Below are 19,931 nucleotides of genomic sequence, written 5' to 3'. Positions count from 1 at the left end.
TTACTTTATGTGCTCTAAACATTTATAGTTTAGATTAATTTACATTGTTTTAGAGATTGTTTAAGTACAGTGTGTTAGCAACTATAAACAACACTTACGTAATCGATTATTCGGATTAGAACAAAGACATTGATTTCCTTTAGGGATGTCCTGTTGTTTTAAGAACACGCGTATAAACATATACATACATATACCTACGCACACTAACAAAGGTGCATACACGTACATACATACATTCAAATACACACGCTACAAGCACGAAAAAACACGAATTCACTTACACCTTTTTTTTTAAATGTCACACTGAAGATATATCATAATATAGATATTATATATACTTTCGTAGTTTTTCTAATGTATCAATGTACGAAATTTATTATTACATAAAACAAATAAGAATGTTATTATTATATCTAACCTGTTTTTCGCCTTCAATGTATACAAAGAGGATATGAGGGTAACGTTATTTGCATTCAAATTACTTTCGGATATCGATTTTGTTTCTTAACAAAGATATATTTTAATGTCTCAATAGTTGTTCTTTAAGATTTACATGTTAAACAAGTGTTTGACATAAATACATGTATATTATATGATTATCATGTAAAAAATATACCGCTAGGTATGTGTAATTGATAACCTAACTATGTATTGAACAATGTTAACATTACGTCTGTCGAATATCCTAAATATGTCAAATTAATTTTTCTTTTCGTAGCAGTTTTCTTGATATGAGTTAAGGGTAATCGGCGAGGGCTTTTTCATTGAGAATAATCTCCAGTTGAGACGATTCAGGTCAAGGATATCTGCCAAGTTTACTGAAGTCGACCTAAGACTAAGTATTTTACTTGTTTTTTTTTTTATTAAGATTAATAGCACGGAGATATAATTATATAAATAAATTAAGACCAATTTTTTTCCGTACATTTAAAGACACTATAAACGAAAGAAACAAAATTAATTAAATTTTTACGATAACAAGACAATTAAACAAAGTACATGAAAGAAATGTTATGTATAAAAAGGTCAGGCTTGTATAAAATGTATGATTCCTGTAATTAAACATAAAATCTGTATAAACCGTTTCGTATTGTTATTTGTATAATGGCGTTCCGAGACAATCGTCAAACGATTGTTTTCCATTTTTATATAAAACTACGCTTGACATATTTTCTTGCTCGGCTTTGAATGTCGACTTAACGTTAAGTACTTGGAGGTTTTAAAACAAATTCATGTATAAAGGTTGAGAAGGAAAATCTAGGTGATGGCATACATATTTTTTTTATTATATTAGTATTTGTAATTCTATTATACAACAATTATTCAATGATTCAGAAACTATTGTCTTTGCAAGCGATTATTTCTTGTTAACATTACCGAGACGAAACTAATCAAAGTTTTTCGTTTGCTGTCTGTTTGTTTGTATGGAATAAATTTTGGAATATACATAGAGATTCTACGATTCTATTTTTTTCGTTACAACCCTTAATATGGTCATGGTGAAAAGCTTAACTTTTCTTGAACAATATAATTATTGTTAATTATTATTATTAACATATTAAGGTTTATCATGACCACATTAAGGGTTGTTACAAAAAATTTAAGTTATTTTTCAAACAAAATTGATAAATTTTCATAGACTATATAGAAAACAACTTGTCTATAATATAAGGACAGTACAACATATATATAAGACAACGTCACTCATAATTTAATATGAAATTGTTACCTTATAAACCTCTCGATTCGAGTGAATAAATTTTCAATACTGGATATAGCTTTCCGATACATCGAACATAATTGGCGTTTCTATTTCCTTTGTAAGTCTCTCAGTATATTTTTATTCTATTCCTATTTATTCTTATCCCATCTAGACATCTGTTGGTCGATTGGTTTATATTTAAAAATCGATTTCTAATAAAACTCGCTCGCCTCTAGCATCAATTCTTTATTTAAATACTATAAATACTTATTTGTAGTTATTCGACCTTGAAACTAACTTTTATCTTGAGACTATCCTATTTCTTTGTGGTTTATTTTCAGCGAACGAGATATATACAGGTGCTTCTTTTTGAGTTTGTCGGTTGTTGCAAGTCTTTATCGGGTTTGCTTATTATTAATTTACAGCAATCATTCTTTTTATGAGTAAGCTAAAATTTTTATGTCCCCCTACCAGCTGAATAAAGTTGTCGATTACATTATTTATGTATAATCTTAAATCTATTTAAAAATTACACCAACACATCATCAAATGTAATTCTTTCATCAAGTTTAAAATACACGTATTAGTATCCGTATTGCGTATTAATTACTTGGTCAATGTCCCTTAATGACGTCCCGCAAGGGTTTCATTTTGAAGACCCTCTGCCCCTGTCGTGTCGTTGTGAGTGGCCTTCTTGCTCCATTGATTACACAATTAACCCCTTGTAATGTTCATTATATACCCTTTAGCTTTTATTAACCCTTTTCACAAATTGATACGTTCTGAGTTTTTAACTCTGTTTTAATCTGACGTTTCAATTCTGACTATTGTATGAGTTATTTAAACAGTTATAATAATCACGGCGTTCTTTACCTACATTGTAAAACGTTATTTGTAAAGTATTTTTCTGTTATTATTGTATAAATTTTATTTCCTTCTCATATTACGGCGTCGCCAATTCTATGTATATATATATTTTAATGGTATTTATCAGTAATCTCGCTTGTAAATTGTGTCAATGTTGTCTAACAGTGATAAACACTCAGTTTAACCTATGTTTTCCGTCCATACGCCCGTTACATTTGCAACCAAGCGGAACCTTCTAACAAAATGCTGTGAGGCAATTTTAGTGTACTGTTGAAGACTCGACACTTGAGGAATGTGGGTGTTTTGCAACAAAAACTGAATACATTACAACTTATATTGCATTTCTTAATGACGTTTTGTCTATAGCTCGGTTCTGTGTTTTATATTTTGTTTTGTTTTTTCTTACAACTTCCACTGAATTGGCTTTATATAATACCTACATTGTCATTCAGTCGTCATTAAATATGTTTTTACCTCCCAGCCGATGATTCATTTTTTTTTTTTTTTTTGTATGACAAAACACAAATGTTCTTTACAATTAAAACGATATTGATTTGGAAACTGATGTTAAATATTCATAATACTGGTTATTTTAATTAGAGATATCAATCGTTCTAGTATTTTTGAATATTGTAACACTTTTGTATTAATGAATTATTTCATAAAATTAGAGTTATCTAAAAAAAAGAAAACGAAAGTAGTATACGTATTAATCTGATTAGGGTTATATGGTCTGAGATATCTTATATAATACATAATAAATTAAGATTAGAATATTTGCAAAATTAATAATATATATATTACTAATGTGTTTATATTGTCATCTTATTATTAAAAAAAATCGTGGTAGCCTTTATGATAAGACAGTTTTGTTACCTGGAAAGGTGTTGTGAAGTTACAGTATTAAAATTATGCTGCAAGCTCTTTCCTGCAACTTGCCCTTCGCAACCGGATGTTCTTGCTGAAAGAAATCCAATATATGTAAATATATTTTGGTCGGTATTTTAGTTTGCATAAGCTTATATATATATGTGAGTGAAACTGACAAATATATACATTTATCTTATTCAGTTTACACTATAACGATATCCCCCTTAAAGGATGATTTCTTTAAAGAAGTAACAGATTTCTTAAGAGAAATACTATTGTCCTCAGATGCAAAATATAAACAATATAGTGATGTTCCCTGTGGATAGTCTCTTGAAGGGTGATCTCAGAGGTGTGAAGGGGGACCTGAAGAGACCGTTCGATAAGGCATCCAAAGACTACGAGTCAAAGTACCTGAAGATTGAGAAGGAAAAGAAGTCACAAGCGAAGGAAGCCGGCCTCATAAGGAGTGAAGTCACATCGGCTGAGATAGCTGATGAGATGGAGAAAGAGAGAAGATTGTTTCAGCTGCAAATGTGTGAGGTGAGATTGATATACTGCATTGTGGTCTAGATTTTAAATTTGCTCGTCATTGGATTCTTTATTGCCAATTACAATTCTATCTATTTTATATTGAATTTTTTACTTCTTTTTGTGTAATTTATAGTTTTAAAACTCTCAACTTTCATTACTTATTAATTTTCGCATAATTTCTTTTATACCATAACAGGGAAAGTCCAATTAATATACCGTATTTTACGTTTTATTCATGTTGGAATGTAAAGAAAATCATTTACAAAACCTCGTAAACCTTTTAAAGGAAACTAGGTTAGGTGCTTAAAGCCTTTCTGTTTCTTACACTTTGAATTTCCATAAAATATACGTACTTTACTCTGAATTTATTGGAGTTTTTTTCTTTCTAAATAAACAGTCTCTTTCATGCAAATAATTTAAAAAAATATATTATGTAATTATTAAACATACATGTTTTTAATTAAGTCTTAACGTAATATCATAAAGTTTTCTTGGAATCAATGTTAATAACTTGTATGTTAAGTGACTTATAAAATGTATGGAATTCTTTCCATCGACTGTTCTATATCCGGACGTTGTCAATGAGGTCATGCTTTTATTAATATATTTTTTATATACATATATGTATGTTAACATCGTGAGAGTACGGTGATTGACCGCTCTCATACATATCAACCTGTCTCGTCCTTGATACAATTTACTATCTACTTCATTTTTATTATATAATCTTATCATTTTAAATCGCTTTTACAAACAAAAGTGCATCTGATAAAATACGCTCTATAATAGAATGTTTACATTTACGAGTATATATAAATTGTAAAACTTATGTCGTGGATATATATTTTATGTACCATTTGTAAAAGGACAGCCTTTTTTTTGAGATTCTTTAGAATACTTTAATTTCATAGAATAGTACTAATATTATAATATTTATAAATTCTAGTTTCATTGCATATAAATCGTGTCTTTTATATTCAAATTGCACTGCTATTCAATTATATATAATTGCTATTATGAAACACATTTATATTTATGCCATTAGATAGTTATTGACGTAGAATTCCTTTGTATAAATAAATACAATGAAAAAACACTTGTACAATAGAATTCAATGATATAAGTTGATCGCTGGCATTGACATTGGCTAACAGTTATTTTGATAGTATCATGAGTGTCTCGCAGAATGCATATTTCGATGCCAAGACTTTAGTGTATGGAACAACGTGCATTTGTCGCTTGTGAAATGTATACGTTTCAGAATGTCAAATAGCGTAGTATCTGTGCCTGTTAGCTATGCTCGTGCATTGGACTAGTGGGTACTATTTCACAACCGGCCTGCTGTTGATTGTTTGAAAGCTTGAAATTTTAAACGTATTATAATTTATTGTTTTATTTCAACGATTGTGAACGATTTTTGTCTGATACACCAAATTAATATTAGTAATGTCCACGTTTGGTTTAGTTTTTAGGAATAATTTAATTTTCCTGGTTCAAATTAAACATTGATTTGTCGTGGAATTAATTGGAATACAGCGTACGATATCGATTTACTAATAAAGTGGTACATATCAGTAGACTGTTGACGGTAACTTATAATAGTTTACTGCTACCTTTTGAGTGAACCTGGTGTGACGCTGATGCGCTCCGATGACTTCATTTCCTGGTGAGATTTTATCATACCCGTCACAATATGATGAGTTTAAATACTGCTCCTTAAACCGTCTTTTATGTAGCTAAATCTAATTGTTATTGAATATTTTGGAAACCAGTTTATCGAATTCGATAGTAAAGGGCTGCAGTGATTGGCGCAGTAATGAAATAAGGAGTTGCTGTAGTTAGTGCGGTACCGTGGCGTCAGGTCATCGACCGGCCTTGCGCAGCGCAGGGCCGAAGCCGGCTCGTCTTGACCCTTGCTTTGTTCTATCACTTCCACGGAAAACACAGAACAGCCCAGGCCTCGCCCCACCTTAGACCAGAACTACACTCTAACCATTGATCAAACGTTAAGTTCAAAGTAATTTAAAGATTTTTTGATAACAAGATCTGCATTTAAAAGGCGATAAACATTCAATTCAAAGATGGGCAGGCGACAGATGTCATAATGGTTTTAGACGGACGGTGAGACGCCAAGACGATTCTGCAAGGTCGTCTTAATATTGCACAACTGTAATACATATACCATTCAGATTTACTATAGACTGATGCTCGTGCGTCATCATACATATATTTAGCTGACGGAAGGACGCGTAATTTGTGTTTCTACAGGGAGATTCCTGTTCGCTCTAATTCCACTACATATTTACGGCGTCAGTGGACATTTTTACGCTCAGTTTTCGGGCGTCACTCTGTCTATTTGACATCGTTGGCTTAGATTCATCTTTGTTTTTCCAGTACCTGATAAAGTTTAATGAAATAAAAACCAAGAAAGGCATAGAACTGCTTCAGCACCTGGTGGAGTACTATCACGCACAAACTAACTATTTCCAAGATGGTTTAAAGACTATCGAACACTTCGGTGTGTACGTAGCGGATCTTAGTGTTCAATTGCAGAAGATAAGACAGCAGCAAGACGACGAGCGAAGAAGATTATTGGAGTTGAGGAACATGTTGAGAGCAGCTACACCGCAAGATAGAGAAGTGAGTCATTGATTACAATATCACATTGTTCGTGATTTTAATCTACCGGCATTTAAATGTTGTGATGTCTGTCCATATAAGGCGGCGGCTGCAGTGGGCGGATATTCACTTCACCAATTACAAGGTGACAAACAGCATGGAGTCACACGGAGCGGTTATCTTCTTAAAAAGTCGGAAGGTAAAGTTCGAAGGGTCTGGCAAAAGAGAAGATGCAGAGTCACGGCTGAGGGTTTCTTGGACATATTCCACGCGGACGAGAATAAAACTCCGGCCAGGGTCAATCTGCTTACGTGCCAGATAAAAGTGGCCTCGGAGGATAAAAGGGCGTTTGATCTAGTCTCATGTAAGTGGCAATTCAAATAAGGTATTATCCCCTACCCTCTGAAAGCTACTATGGTTCACATAACATACAAATTCTCTATCTTTCTTTGCACTTAGCCTTTTATTTATTTTACATAAAAAAAATATATGTTAGGAAAGTATGTCACAATACCGAAACAAGTGTTTTTAATTTTATTTGTTCTTATGTTAGAAAATTTAAAGCTGAAAGATCCTGTTTTTATGTTTGTTTGTATGTAATTTTTAGGGACAAATTTATTTTAATTACCTATTCCTAAACACTGAGATATTCATCATAAATTTAGATTGTCTAAACGACAATACTTTTATCTAAGTTATTAATATCATTGACAGAATGCAGCTGATAAGACAAGTGATTGTGTTAAGCGATAGTCCTTTTATAATTACGTCATATTTTTTTTTTAATTTCAAATCACGTGTTTTGCAGATAATGTCTGTTAGTGATGCATAATGTAAATTGTTCTGTCTGTTACAAAGTAGCTTGAATTGAGACGATAGTTTTAATGTAATTTAAATTAACAATTAAATATTAGCTATTAATTGAGATTTATATTATTGTAAAGGATGGTACTTCGATATCAAATATTTCAACTAGAACATATAAATAAGTGAATAGTATATAAGAGTTCATTTTCCTATTTTCGTCTCATCCTCTTGAATACGGTTACGAAATTTTTAACCAAAAAAGGTTCATAATATAATTATAATACGCTACTTAAATTTAAAACTATAAGGTTATTCACTATGACTCTGTGCTCAAATATTTCATATACATAATAACATAATATATACATTTCTATATAATTTAAAATTTATTTCGTTTTAAATGTAGAACTAAATATATATATATATCTCTACACAGATAATCGTACGTACCATTTCCAAGCTGAAGATGAGAACGAACAGCGTACTTGGACCTCGGTCCTCGTGAATTGTAAGGAGGGAGCTCTGATGAGGGCCTTCCACCAACAGGCTGGTGAGAGTAATGACAATGGACACTCACTACTCGATCTCCAGAGATCAATCATCAGAGCAGTGAGAGCTATGCCAGGGAATCAAGTCTGTGCTGACTGCGGTTCAACTAATGGTAAATTTAACGCCAATGTATGCATATAACATTATTGGTATATCTTAGTTAATTCAGTTTTTTGCATCGTACTAAAGCATTTTATATAGAGGAAAATATGTAAATAAGTATAACAGAATAACTAGTTTTAGATATAATGATGGTGTTGTTAAAGCGAACTGCTGTTATATAATGGTACTTATAATAAAATTTATGTATTATTCGTTAAGAAAATATTGAAAACAATTCACGTGATATTTTCTATTGAAATTTTATGTTACATTTTCAATTTGCATATTTAATGTACGTATGTTTTTAGATGTTTTATTTTGTTACAATTTTCTTAGATTACGTATAAACTTTGATGACTATATTATCGTCAACTAAGGATTTTATGCTCTATTAAGTTAAATAGGAAATTAATAAAAAATGCGGTGCTGTTTTATGCAATAACGATGCAAGTTTAACTTTGTTCGAAAAATAGGATTTATAAAATCGTGCTGCTATTCTTAGTTTTAAAATTAGTATTATAATAGCAATTCCTTTATGAAACAGCACTGAGATATTGGCCTTAGTTGCTTTGTTTTTAACCCTACCCTAGAGCACACTGTAATGTAACATGCAACAGATGAAAGAAACAATTTAAGCCGATGCAACAAATATTTCAATCTAAAAACTCATTCATACATAACAAAATCACAAAGTATATTGTATAATAATAAAAACAATAATTATAAATTTCTAAGTTGAGTCACATCATAAAAGGTGTCACTTACGAAATCATTATACCTTATAAAAGATGCATGAATCACGTTTCCTCTCGACGTAAAAATTACACGCATGCTCTAGCATCATGTTAATGATTTAATATACATCAATATTTTATAATCGCAACACTAATGATCCAATTATGGCTTTATAAATACGTAATAATGAAAAACTACCACTTTTTTATTATTACATGTTTCAAAATATATTCTCATTGGCATAACTAATTCAATTAGAAGTCAGGAAGTCAACACGAGATATATTCTGTGCATCCTCGTGTTACCGGATTCGTTCTACTTTATAAAATACGACCGATGTTTCTAATATTTGAACTTCCATTTATAATTAAAGTTGGACGAGTGTAAGTGTTCTATTTATACGTTTTTAAATTTAGAATATCAATATGTTGTCGGAGTGGCTTCCTCCGTATTCGATTTTTAAAATAGGAAACGTGCTAAGCTAAGCACATAATGATATTTTTAAAACTTTTACATATCTAGTAGTAAAAAAAATTGAAATATGTAAAAAAATAATATAAAAGGATGTGGACTTCCCTTTGCGGGAAGATAAATATATTTTTGAGCTATTTCTTACATTAATTATTATATATTATCTTTATAACTTTAATACCTCTCAAAATTTCGTTAACGGTTGCTGTTTTCGATTTTATAAAATAATATTACTTCGACCAATTAATTGTATGAATATATAACCTTCTTGGTCTTAAAATCTTCATATATATAAATACAAAAGATATTTAAATGCGTCAGGGGTGGCGGTGGATAATGTAAGCGGAGGGAGTCTGGAAGACAAGGAAACGCATACGACCACATTGTTTTCACCAAATATAAAATACGTTACTAGAATTATGTTTTACTTTAGTTGTTACAAGTGAAGCATTTTCTTAGACTAAATTTCTTTTAATCCGACTGCCAAAGGAGGGTTATGTTTTTCAATTTTAAGTATGCATGTGTATTATTCAGCCTTCCCAGATCTAAAACGGCTTGTCGTATTTTACGTGAGTATAGTCAACAGATTCTTTTTGGTGTATATATATATATATATATATGTGTATATATATCGTTGTATCTACTAACTGTCTTTGTGTTAAATGATCGATAAAATCCTATTGTTTCCAACCGCTTAGTTATTACATCATCGATGCATGCTCCATTATTAAGTGGCGCCGTGTTTTCACTTTTTTCTTCTATTTAATCTATCAACAACGAATGAGTTGTGAATGTAGAATATTTTTTACATTTTTATCGAAGACTTTATAAAGCTCATCATGTATATAGTACGCTTCAGACCGGACGATAATGAAGCAATAGCAAGAGAAATACATGCAATATTTATTCGAAGGTTAAAATCACAACAATAAGTAATAATTCCTATTCCAAGTTATAAATTATATAAGGAATTCAATTCTGATGCTTCCGTGTTTATTTTTAAATATGTAGTCTTAGTTTATTGCCTATTTAAAAATAATTGTTACACGCGTAACAAATACGTAACTTATATTTTATATATTCGTCTAGATTGCTAAGGAAGCTATATCTTACAGATCCCACGTGGTTGTCAACGAACTTTGGTGTGATAGTGTGTATAGAATGTTCTGGAAGCCATCGCGAACTCGGAGTACATATATCAAGGATACAATCTCTGACACTGGACAGACTGAGCACCTCACAGTTGCTGATAGCAAGGAACATGGGCAACCAGACGTTCAATGAAGTCATGGAAAACACATTGGATGAAAGAGATAAACTCACACCAGAGAGCACCATGTAAGTATGGCATTTGATCTGATGACGGAGTTAACTAATATGTGTTATATGAAGCCAGTAAATAGATAAGATTCTTTTTTCCGACAACAATAGCCATGTTACCAAAAAGACATATGCAGTAAAATATTCTTTTAATATAAGTACTTGTTCAAAAACAGATACTATATAGATTTGGTTTAATCAATTTCAATATATTTCTGTTTGTATACAGGGAGGAGAGACTGAGGTTTATACGGGAAAAGTACGTGTATAGAGCGTGGGCGGGCAGGACTTGTAGAGATGAAACAGAGAGGCTGTCGGAAGTGGAACACGCCGTTAACAACGGACACTTACAGAACTTACTCCAGGCTTATGCTGAAGGCGCTGACTTGAGTTCAGCTCTGCCCGGTTCTGTTAGTAATATTCTTCAATTTTCCACCTATAGTAGAAAATATTGATAATCCAGTATGATATTTGTATTCAATATTATTAATTATGGGCCTAAAATGAGATAAACTTTGATTTTTTAATTGCGCGCGTTCTTGTATAACATTTTAGCTGAAGGCGAGTTAAAAATGTGAACATTATATGTCGAACAACTTTTATCTCGTCTGTCTTTGTTGACGGTTGCTATAATGTAATCAGAATGTCTGAGATGTAATAATATCATTAATCACGTTGTGTGTTCGAAAAAATAGTTCCTTCGAGTAAAATTTTTTGCATACGACAATAAAGGCAAATTTATTTGCAGGATTGCGGTGAAACAGCGCTCCATCTGGCGATATCTCGAGAAATCGGCGACGGGTCAGGTCTGCACATAGTGGATTTTCTGATCCAGAACGGCGGTTCACTGCTGGATAAGACCACTTTATCTGGGATGACGGCATTACACCTGTGTGCAGCAACGGACAGGGCGGAGGCCATGAAATTGCTGCTGAAAGCCGGTGCTGATACCACGCCGAAAGATATCAATGGAAGAACAGCTCTGTACATCGCGAGACAACTTGGACACCACGCTTGTGTGGAATTGGTGGGTAGAAAGACTACTCTGACTCGTCAGTATGAATGTAGAGGGTAGGGAATATTTAACTTGCTACTACGTTCTAACTCCAAAACAATGACACCTACTCCGAAATTTTGCGCCTATCCGTGATCGCTTGTTCTATAAATTACAAAATGTTATGTTCGTATTGTATGTGAGGATATCAAAAATCTGTATATTTTAGTGTTAATTTTATTTCAATTGTTAGTAAACAAAAAGTCATTATATGAAGGATCACGAAGCAATTCTTTCCAAACAATACGCGGAATAATCGTTATTATAATCCAATACGGTAAAGCATTTCTTTTGTTTCCAGTTGGAAAGCGTTGATAAAAGGGAAAAGAGTATATTCGAAAATATTAATATTGATTGGAATTTGTCACACGACGATGGCTCCACAGACTTCTCTGACGATGACACTGTCATCGATGAAAGGGTGAGTGACCTTTAAATACCCTTCAACAGAAATATTAGAGCGTATAGAACCTTAATGAGGTCTGAGACTTACCCGAGTATTCATTCGAATGAAGCTAATATTTTTCGCATTACTACCCGTGGTCACGGATGCTACAAAGTAACCGAAACGTCGGGAGTATGTAGTTTTTAAAATAATAAAAAACGCGTATAAATCCGAAAAATATTAGTCTCATTCATGTAAAACTTTATTTGAGTTTAAACTGGCTATTAAAAATATACATACCGAAGTATTTACTTAAAACTATTTTGAAGTAAAGATATAGTGATAGAATAATATACATTTGTAAACATTTGAATTCATTGCATAGAATTTTTAGGACATCCGAGCAGTTGATTCGAGAAAATCTATATTTTGTTCCTTAAACCAAATTCCATTAGCATATATTTTTTGCATAGTAAAAAGAAATCCATGGTAATTAAAAACCTAACAACTTAACTATTAAAAAAGAACAGGTATCATTTACCGTGATTGCCGTTTCGGTCAGGTTACACTGGTCGCTTCATACTCGAGGACGAATCTTCATCGAACCTGTTCCTTAGCACAATCAGAATTCAGACACTGGGTTTAGTTATACCGTCCACAAAACCTCTCGATTCAACATTCCTCATTGTTCATTATCACTACTCGTGTATAGAGTTATTGAAAACGAAAAATACAAAAAAATATGCATTACCTTTTGACCCCGCCCAGTGCAGCCTTGCCGAAACATCAAGCAAGTTCAAGAATACAGGGACGTCTCAGTTATGAAAGATTCTGTTCCTTTATATTGTGATTTTAAACTGAGAGCTACAGTCTCAAAGTCAGTAACCTTAGAATTATTTGATAACTTCTTAGCAAAACGGCAGCGTTACTCCGGAGAAAAAGTGTCCGCGTTCCCGCCCGCCGTCATACGCTGGTACGTGTGGAGGCGACTCCCCTGTACTACGATCAAGATCCTCAACCTGCGACTCCCTCCACCACGCACCGCCAACCCCTACCACGCTACCGCGAAAACCCAACTGTGAGTATGGGATACCTCCATACCACGAAAACCGACCTGTGTGTATGAGATACCCCCATACCACGAAAACCGATCTGTGTGTATGGTATACCCCACACCAGGAAAACTGATCTGTGTGTATAGGATATCCCCATACCACGAACACCGATCTGTGCATGACCCCATACCACGAAAATCCAACTGTGAGATTGGGATATCTCCATATCCTTTAGGAATATAATCGTGGGTATGGGATACCTCACGAAAATACTAGCTTATCAAACGCTTGGGTTAGCATTCACTCCTGTCCACACGCTTGGTTTTCACGGTGATGGTAATGATTTTTGGTGATGGGATTTTTTACAGTATGATTCCTATTCAACAGGTAATGTTGTGTGTGTTATCTTTTTATTTCGTATACTTATAAAACAGATTAAAATATAAACACGAATAAAAAAATATTAATTCCAGAAATTTATTGGGTGTCTGCAAGTTTTCCTTAGAACAGAATATATAACAAAACTTTAAATATAAGTCTATCCGATGCGATTTCAAAAAGATCGCTTGCTTATAAACATTAACATATATTTTAAAAGTCGACCTTTGAAGAAGTATATTATGAAATAAAGTGCTATTCATGTGAGAATCGTGGTTTATATAGAAATTATGTAATTCGATTAGTTCTTATGTATTTATATATTATAAATATAATCACAGATAATATAGGCAGTTTAAAAAAGCGTGTCGCCCCCCTTCCCCCCGCGGTGTCCGTGTCTCACCCCCCCTCGCTGGCTGCTCTGCCATCACACGCGAGATCCACACCATCGCCATCCGCTGACAACACCAGGTCCATACACGGTCAGTATAAATGAGGTGAACAAAACAGATGTATCACAAAAATAAAGATCAACAATAATACAGACATATGAAAAAATTAAAAAGATTTACTGATTTCACTTATTATAACTTATTTTAACTTATTTTCAGTTTGCTATTTGTAGCATCTTTAAAATCAAAGCGAACGATAAATATTTTTTAAACTCTTATGGCTTATCCCAATGACAAAAAAAAATGTCGTTACTGCAACTAAGCTCTTGGTCTAGCCAAGGTTTTTCACAGCGATTTTTTCGTCCTTTTCCTTTATACTACTAGCGCCATCTCGTAAACGTCTTGTTGTTTATAATATCTGGATGTAATGAATTAAAAACAGTCGCTGGGGTTAAATATGTTATGCGATACAATTGTTATATTGAATATATAAGTATTAGAAGATATTAAAATATTAATATGATTGAATATTAAACAATTACGAGACCTTGGCAATAAATATAATATCAACGAAGCAAATAATTTCAAAAGTGACAAAGTATTAACCAATTTCGAGTTTAAAAGTGTTATGATTTGACTTATTTAAGCCTAAATCAAAAAATAAATACAAAGAATTGCTTAAAATTACACATACATTTGTAAATAATCGTATAAAATGTTTATAGGGACCGGTGCAGCGCCGGCAGTGAAGCCGCGACCTCAACAGCCGCCGCCCACGCCGCCGCCCGTGTCACTGCACAACGGAGCCCATAGGGACGAACCGACACCTCCGCCCAGGAAGGTATACGATAATATACTGTAATTAAATTTTAGTTCGACAGATTAATTTGAATTTGATCTGTTGGTTTAAGAAAATATCGGTTGTGTATTTTATATAATGAAATTATTTGTTTCTTAAAAGTCCATATAAATAAATAGGTTGCAATAGACTTTGACCTTAAAAATATACAAATATGTATTTCTAGGTAAGAAAATTTAAACAATTGATTGAGGAATTTTATTTTATTGGTGTTTCTTTTTGGATGGAATCATTATACTATAATACAGAACATTTCAGATAATACACTATATTTAAAAAATAATAATTAGCGTTAACACATGTATTTACGTACTTTTAAAGAATACTCAGATTAAATTTATTATAAATCATAGGGATTTTCTAATAAATAATTTGTTTTTCCATTTATTTATTTTTTTCATCTAAAAATATATTCAATGTCACATCATACCATATCGTACTAGTTAGTATGTATAGTATTTGTAAAAAAAAAAATATAAATGAATCAATTATGCATGATTGTAGGATAAAAAATATTATCGAAAGTATAATCTTATAAGGAATTAATTGGTTAAACATGTATGCGTACGAAATAACAAAATAAAACCATTGACACATGACGAATAGTTAACTCTGATGTAAGAGAGTACAGTATGTATTTGTTTTTGCTTCAGAAGAAAAATAGATTGCACCTGGAAAATGCTGTGAAAGGAAAACTTAAAAGGGTAACAGATTGAGCTTAGTGTAATGACTCGCTTACCCTTACCCCTACAATTTGTTTTTATTATGTGACCATCTGATTTGATGATAATTATTACTTCTAATGTGTGAGCTTCACAATGATTTACATGTGTTGGCCTTAGATCATAGTTTCACATTAGAATTACTCGTATTATAACACATGTAAATTATTTCAACCAGATATATAAGAACTTTTTTGTAAGCATTCCAAACTTAAAATATTAGTCATGTATTTGTTACTTTTATTTTTTTGCTTTTTCAAGGGTCATCTTGGATATGATGTATTCCTTCTTCCAATTTCAAAATATAAAAAAAAATCTTTTTATGTTTAGGTCCAGTATTTTTTTGTTCTATGAAATAACATGTAGATGCATGTTAGTTTGGTAGATTTAATACTTCATAAGGATCCTTCATTAGATTTAGATTAGTAATATAGGTTTAAAAAATGTAAATATTAGTTAATAGGCTAGGATAAAAATGTTGACACTTTAACAACGATTTTATTTGTACTAACAATGATGTTTTTGCACGGTTTTTTTTTTGAATAATGTTTTTATTCCTACACCTTGACATAAATTTACTTATTTTAATTAAAATTTACTTATTTATTATTTTGATACTTAAAATGTTGTTCATTATATTTTATTTCTTTATCACAGAAGATAGAAATATATAACAAAACCGAGTTACATAGTTGACTATAGTCCTATTATTTGCTATCAAAATGCTTAATATAATTATTCTATATTATAAAACTATTTGAAAAATGTCATAAATGGTGCTAATATTTCCAGGAATGTTCTAGTCAAGATTCATCGTTGGAGTTATGTGATATATCTGATGGCTTGGACGACAGTAGGCTGCAGTCATGTCTGTCGGACAGTTCTAGATCTCGTGAGAGAACGAGACGCAGCGACAGGTCCCTAGATGTGTCAGACACTTCCAGTCTTCACTCGAGGTCACCTTCCACTTCTATAACTATGGTAAATGTGAAGTTGATGATCATAAAATGCAGATATTAATGGATGAATATTGGAACTGTCGATTTTGATTTATGAAATAAATTTAGTAAATTTTATATGTCAAATTAAATTTTAGTTTCTTTTTCTATATCAGCAAAACGTACTACAGGTTCCGTAGGAAATTTTTGTTAACGAAAACGGAAATTTAAAATCTTTAAAGTCTGTTTTATTTGAATTTTAAAACAGATTTAATCTTTTGTGTAGTAAAATATTTATATTGGTTGCTTCACATATTTTTTTTGTCGCAAAAGTTATTTGTACATACATATGTTTTACTGACTGTATATTAATAATTAATGATAAGTTTCAGATGGGTGGAGGTATGAGGAGGTGCCGAGCGCTATACGACTGTTCTGCTGATAATGAGGACGAGCTGTCGTTCAGGGAGGGCGAGGTCATAGTCGTCATCAACGAACGAACCGAAGACGACAACTGGATGGAGGGACAGGTCGAGGGGACCAGCCGCCGCGGCATGTTCCCCGTCTCTTTCGTACACATGCTGCCTGATTAGTGCGAGCGAGACGGCTATATGTCCCTCAGTTCATATCAGTTAGAAATGTGTTCAACCTTAACAGCTCAGTAGATGTATTGACTAATGTTTCATCTTCGCTCTTATAACGTACGATGTAAAGAGTTCTAGACCGTTTCTATGTATAGGGTCTTTTTGGTAGTATTTTTTTAAATGTTCATTCCGATTAAATAAAAAATATATAAATAATAGTATGTTTGGCCTAAGCTTCGTCGTTCATATAGAGCTGTAGGCTTTTATACTATAGAAGGTTTTATAATATACATATGTTTGATTGCACAAGATTTGTTCAAACGCAACATGCTTCAGGACACACAGGGCCACAATGTGATATACCAGCACAAAACATTGTTTTTATACATGAATTTTAATATATATATAAAAAAGATTTTAAACATTTTATCATCTGTTTATACAGTTTTAACAGATTAAAAAAATGTTTTACTAGTTGATAATAAGATTCGAAGCGCTCACAACAGATAATGCTTTAGTCTTGTTAAGAATCGTGCCACCATTTTATAAGTGCCAGGACAAACTCCGTCCCGAAACGGATTTTCTTTTCGATTAATTGTTTTTTTTTTAATATTTTAATTTGTATATAATATATATCTAAAATCGTGTAAGATACCACTTTGATCTGACACCAAATGCTCAATGAAAGCAACGGTTTTAAGGCCAATTCTCAATATTAATATCTATATAGATTATTGTATTGTACAGCTCAGATAGTGATTGCCAAAAAATATATATATATGTGATTCTGTAGTCGGAGTAATATATTATATGATCGACAAACTATTGGACCAGTGAATGTTTGTTGTGTAGTTGTTCATGTAGTGACTAGATTGTTGGTACATGTTGTCTAGATTTATCTAATGCATCTATAGGTCCTGCACGGTTGTATTATTTGAGAGAATTGTTTCACAATCTGACAATAACATATGTTTATGTATAATGGAAGGGATTATATAAATTCAGTAACAATGAAGGCCTGTAGATAGCATCGATACTATTGTTATTAATATAAAATTTTATCGATTCAAAAACGCGTATAATTACTAAGTACCACATTCCTGTGTAATTTAATTTTTTTTTTAAGTTCAATATACCTATGTAGAATAGTGAAACATAACTTGTATAGTTACCCTTATTAAAGCGCGTTGCCATAACCTAGTATTATTTTATTTACGCCAATTTATTGAAAACTAAAACAACATACAGTCTCATTATTAACAAACAGTTATTTTTTATTTATTTAAAATATAAACTGAATTTGTACATAGATGTTTCCTAAACAGATATAATACGCTTTTCTAATTTATTATAAACTATTATCGCTATGAGATTTGTTTATTTCTCTTAATATAAATATATATAAAAAAAAAGATATTAATGTATTTATTCAATAGTGTAAAACTAATGTGATGAATATTTAAATGCCATTACAGTCAATATTTTATTAAATATCATAATATCAGTTATTAAGTTTAAACAGAGTTCATTTTCTTTGAACAATAATGTTTTGTGATTAATGATTGATTCATCCAGAGAAGTATGATCGGTTCTGGGCCTAATGTATTTCTTGTTTAAAAACTATGTAACCAAATGATGCTAATAGCCAGTAAGAAGTTTTATCTGTATTGTAGTATGAGTATGGGATGAAGTTGTAGTTGAGATAGTTTTTTCTATTGTGTATATTATCTAAATGAAATCTGTAACAATTTATTATTACATCATTTCGATGTCTTTTTGTGTGTTTTTATTTAAATTCTACGCCTTACATATATTCCCTATTTTTTTGGGTTTAGGAATTTTGAGCAAAATCAAATTGTTCTTGATTTAAAAATTTTGGTCAGATAATCTAGATTAAACTTTAAAATGACACAATAATGCTCAACAGTTTAAGGAAATATAGGAAGGAACATACTGAGTTTATAAAGCCTAAACCAAAATATGTAAATTAACGTTAATTTTTTTTTATGAGAGAGGTGGCAAACGAGCAATTGATGGGCAGTAGTTACCGTCACCCAAAGATGTCCACAAGTCTTATGTTGTGGATGCGTTGCCAACCTTGGTTATTGAGGAAGAGGGAGGGGTGGGAACAACGAAATAGTAGGAAAGGGTGGGAACAGGGAAAGAGCAACCGAGTCTCACTCATCGGACGAAACGCAGTTATTAAAGGCTACTTCACGCCGATCTTCTGTAAGAGGGTAGTACTTCCCCGATCGACCAGCTCATGTTGGAGCTGTAGTAATTTGACCACAGCTAGACTCTACCACCTTTATATTTAAGCAAGGAAGAAGAGATAAAAAAATAATCGTCTGTGAAGTAATGAGATCTAAGACTTTCGCAAGTTTTCTTCATTTAAATGAAACTAATATATTTCGGATATACTACGAAAATTTTATTTTAAAACTACATAACCCCGAATTTTATTTTAAAACTACATAATCCACGAGATGTCGTCTCGTCTGCCCGTGATCGCGGTTGCTGAAAAGTAACCGAAACGTCGGGATTATGTAGTTTTAAAATAAAATTCGCGTAGTATATCCGAAATATATTAGTTTCATTTCAATATCTGTGAAGTACCTCCGTGCGAAAGAAGTGAAACTTTGTAATTTTGGAATGAAAACAGGAAGGGGTAAACAGGGGTAAACAGAAATTAATTTGTAAGGAATTTTTAATGTTGCTTTAAGAAAAACTTTATTAACATTACTTATACGTCACAATTGATTGCCCATGCCATGCGTTCGAGTACCACGCATTCCCTCTCGCTATGACTGTTTTTATATCCCCTCTATACCCCCGAGTGTTAAACGTTTACGCAACCTTGATGAATGTTCCATAAGAAGTTTTACTTCATAAGTAGTGGTTAAGGAACTATTAAGATGACAGAAATAGTCCTATTGAGGACAGCATTTTGTTTTCCAATACATAAATAATAATATAAAAATATATGTTTGT

The 19,931-nt window shown here is 32.1% G+C and overlaps 1 protein-coding gene across 2 annotated transcripts in view; it reads left to right on the top strand.

Annotated features, from left to right (window-relative positions):
- Positions 1-18,715, top strand: part of LOC116778055 (arfGAP with SH3 domain, ANK repeat and PH domain-containing protein) — a 32,949-nt gene extending 14,234 nt beyond the window's left edge. Inside the window, exons 4-17 of one of the 2 annotated variants that reach the window (XM_032671912.2) lie at positions 3,725-3,979; positions 6,365-6,610; positions 6,692-6,953; positions 7,833-8,057; positions 10,369-10,591; positions 10,803-10,983; positions 11,322-11,600; positions 11,929-12,048; positions 12,925-13,090; positions 13,787-13,927; positions 14,563-14,678; positions 15,350-15,400; positions 16,211-16,399; positions 16,743-18,715. In XM_032671912.2, the coding sequence (XP_032527803.1) occupies positions 3,725-3,979; positions 6,365-6,610; positions 6,692-6,953; positions 7,833-8,057; positions 10,369-10,591; positions 10,803-10,983; positions 11,322-11,600; positions 11,929-12,048; positions 12,925-13,090; positions 13,787-13,927; positions 14,563-14,678; positions 15,350-15,400; positions 16,211-16,399; positions 16,743-16,949 (2,661 nt within the window). In that variant the 3' untranslated portion in view covers positions 16,950-18,715. The remainder of the gene's footprint in view (positions 1-3,724; positions 3,980-6,364; positions 6,611-6,691; positions 6,954-7,832; positions 8,058-10,368; positions 10,592-10,802; positions 10,984-11,321; positions 11,601-11,928; positions 12,049-12,924; positions 13,091-13,786; positions 13,928-14,562; positions 14,679-15,349; positions 15,401-16,210; positions 16,400-16,742) is intronic. The other variant, XM_032671920.2, reaches the window with a different exon arrangement.
- Positions 18,716-19,931: the final 1,216 nt, after the last annotated feature.

Source organism: Danaus plexippus, chromosome 6 (assembly GCF_018135715.1).
Source record: "Danaus plexippus chromosome 6, MEX_DaPlex, whole genome shotgun sequence".
NCBI classification, from domain to species: domain Eukaryota; kingdom Metazoa; phylum Arthropoda; class Insecta; order Lepidoptera; family Nymphalidae; genus Danaus; species Danaus plexippus.
This window is presented reverse-complemented; position numbering and strand designations above follow the sequence as displayed.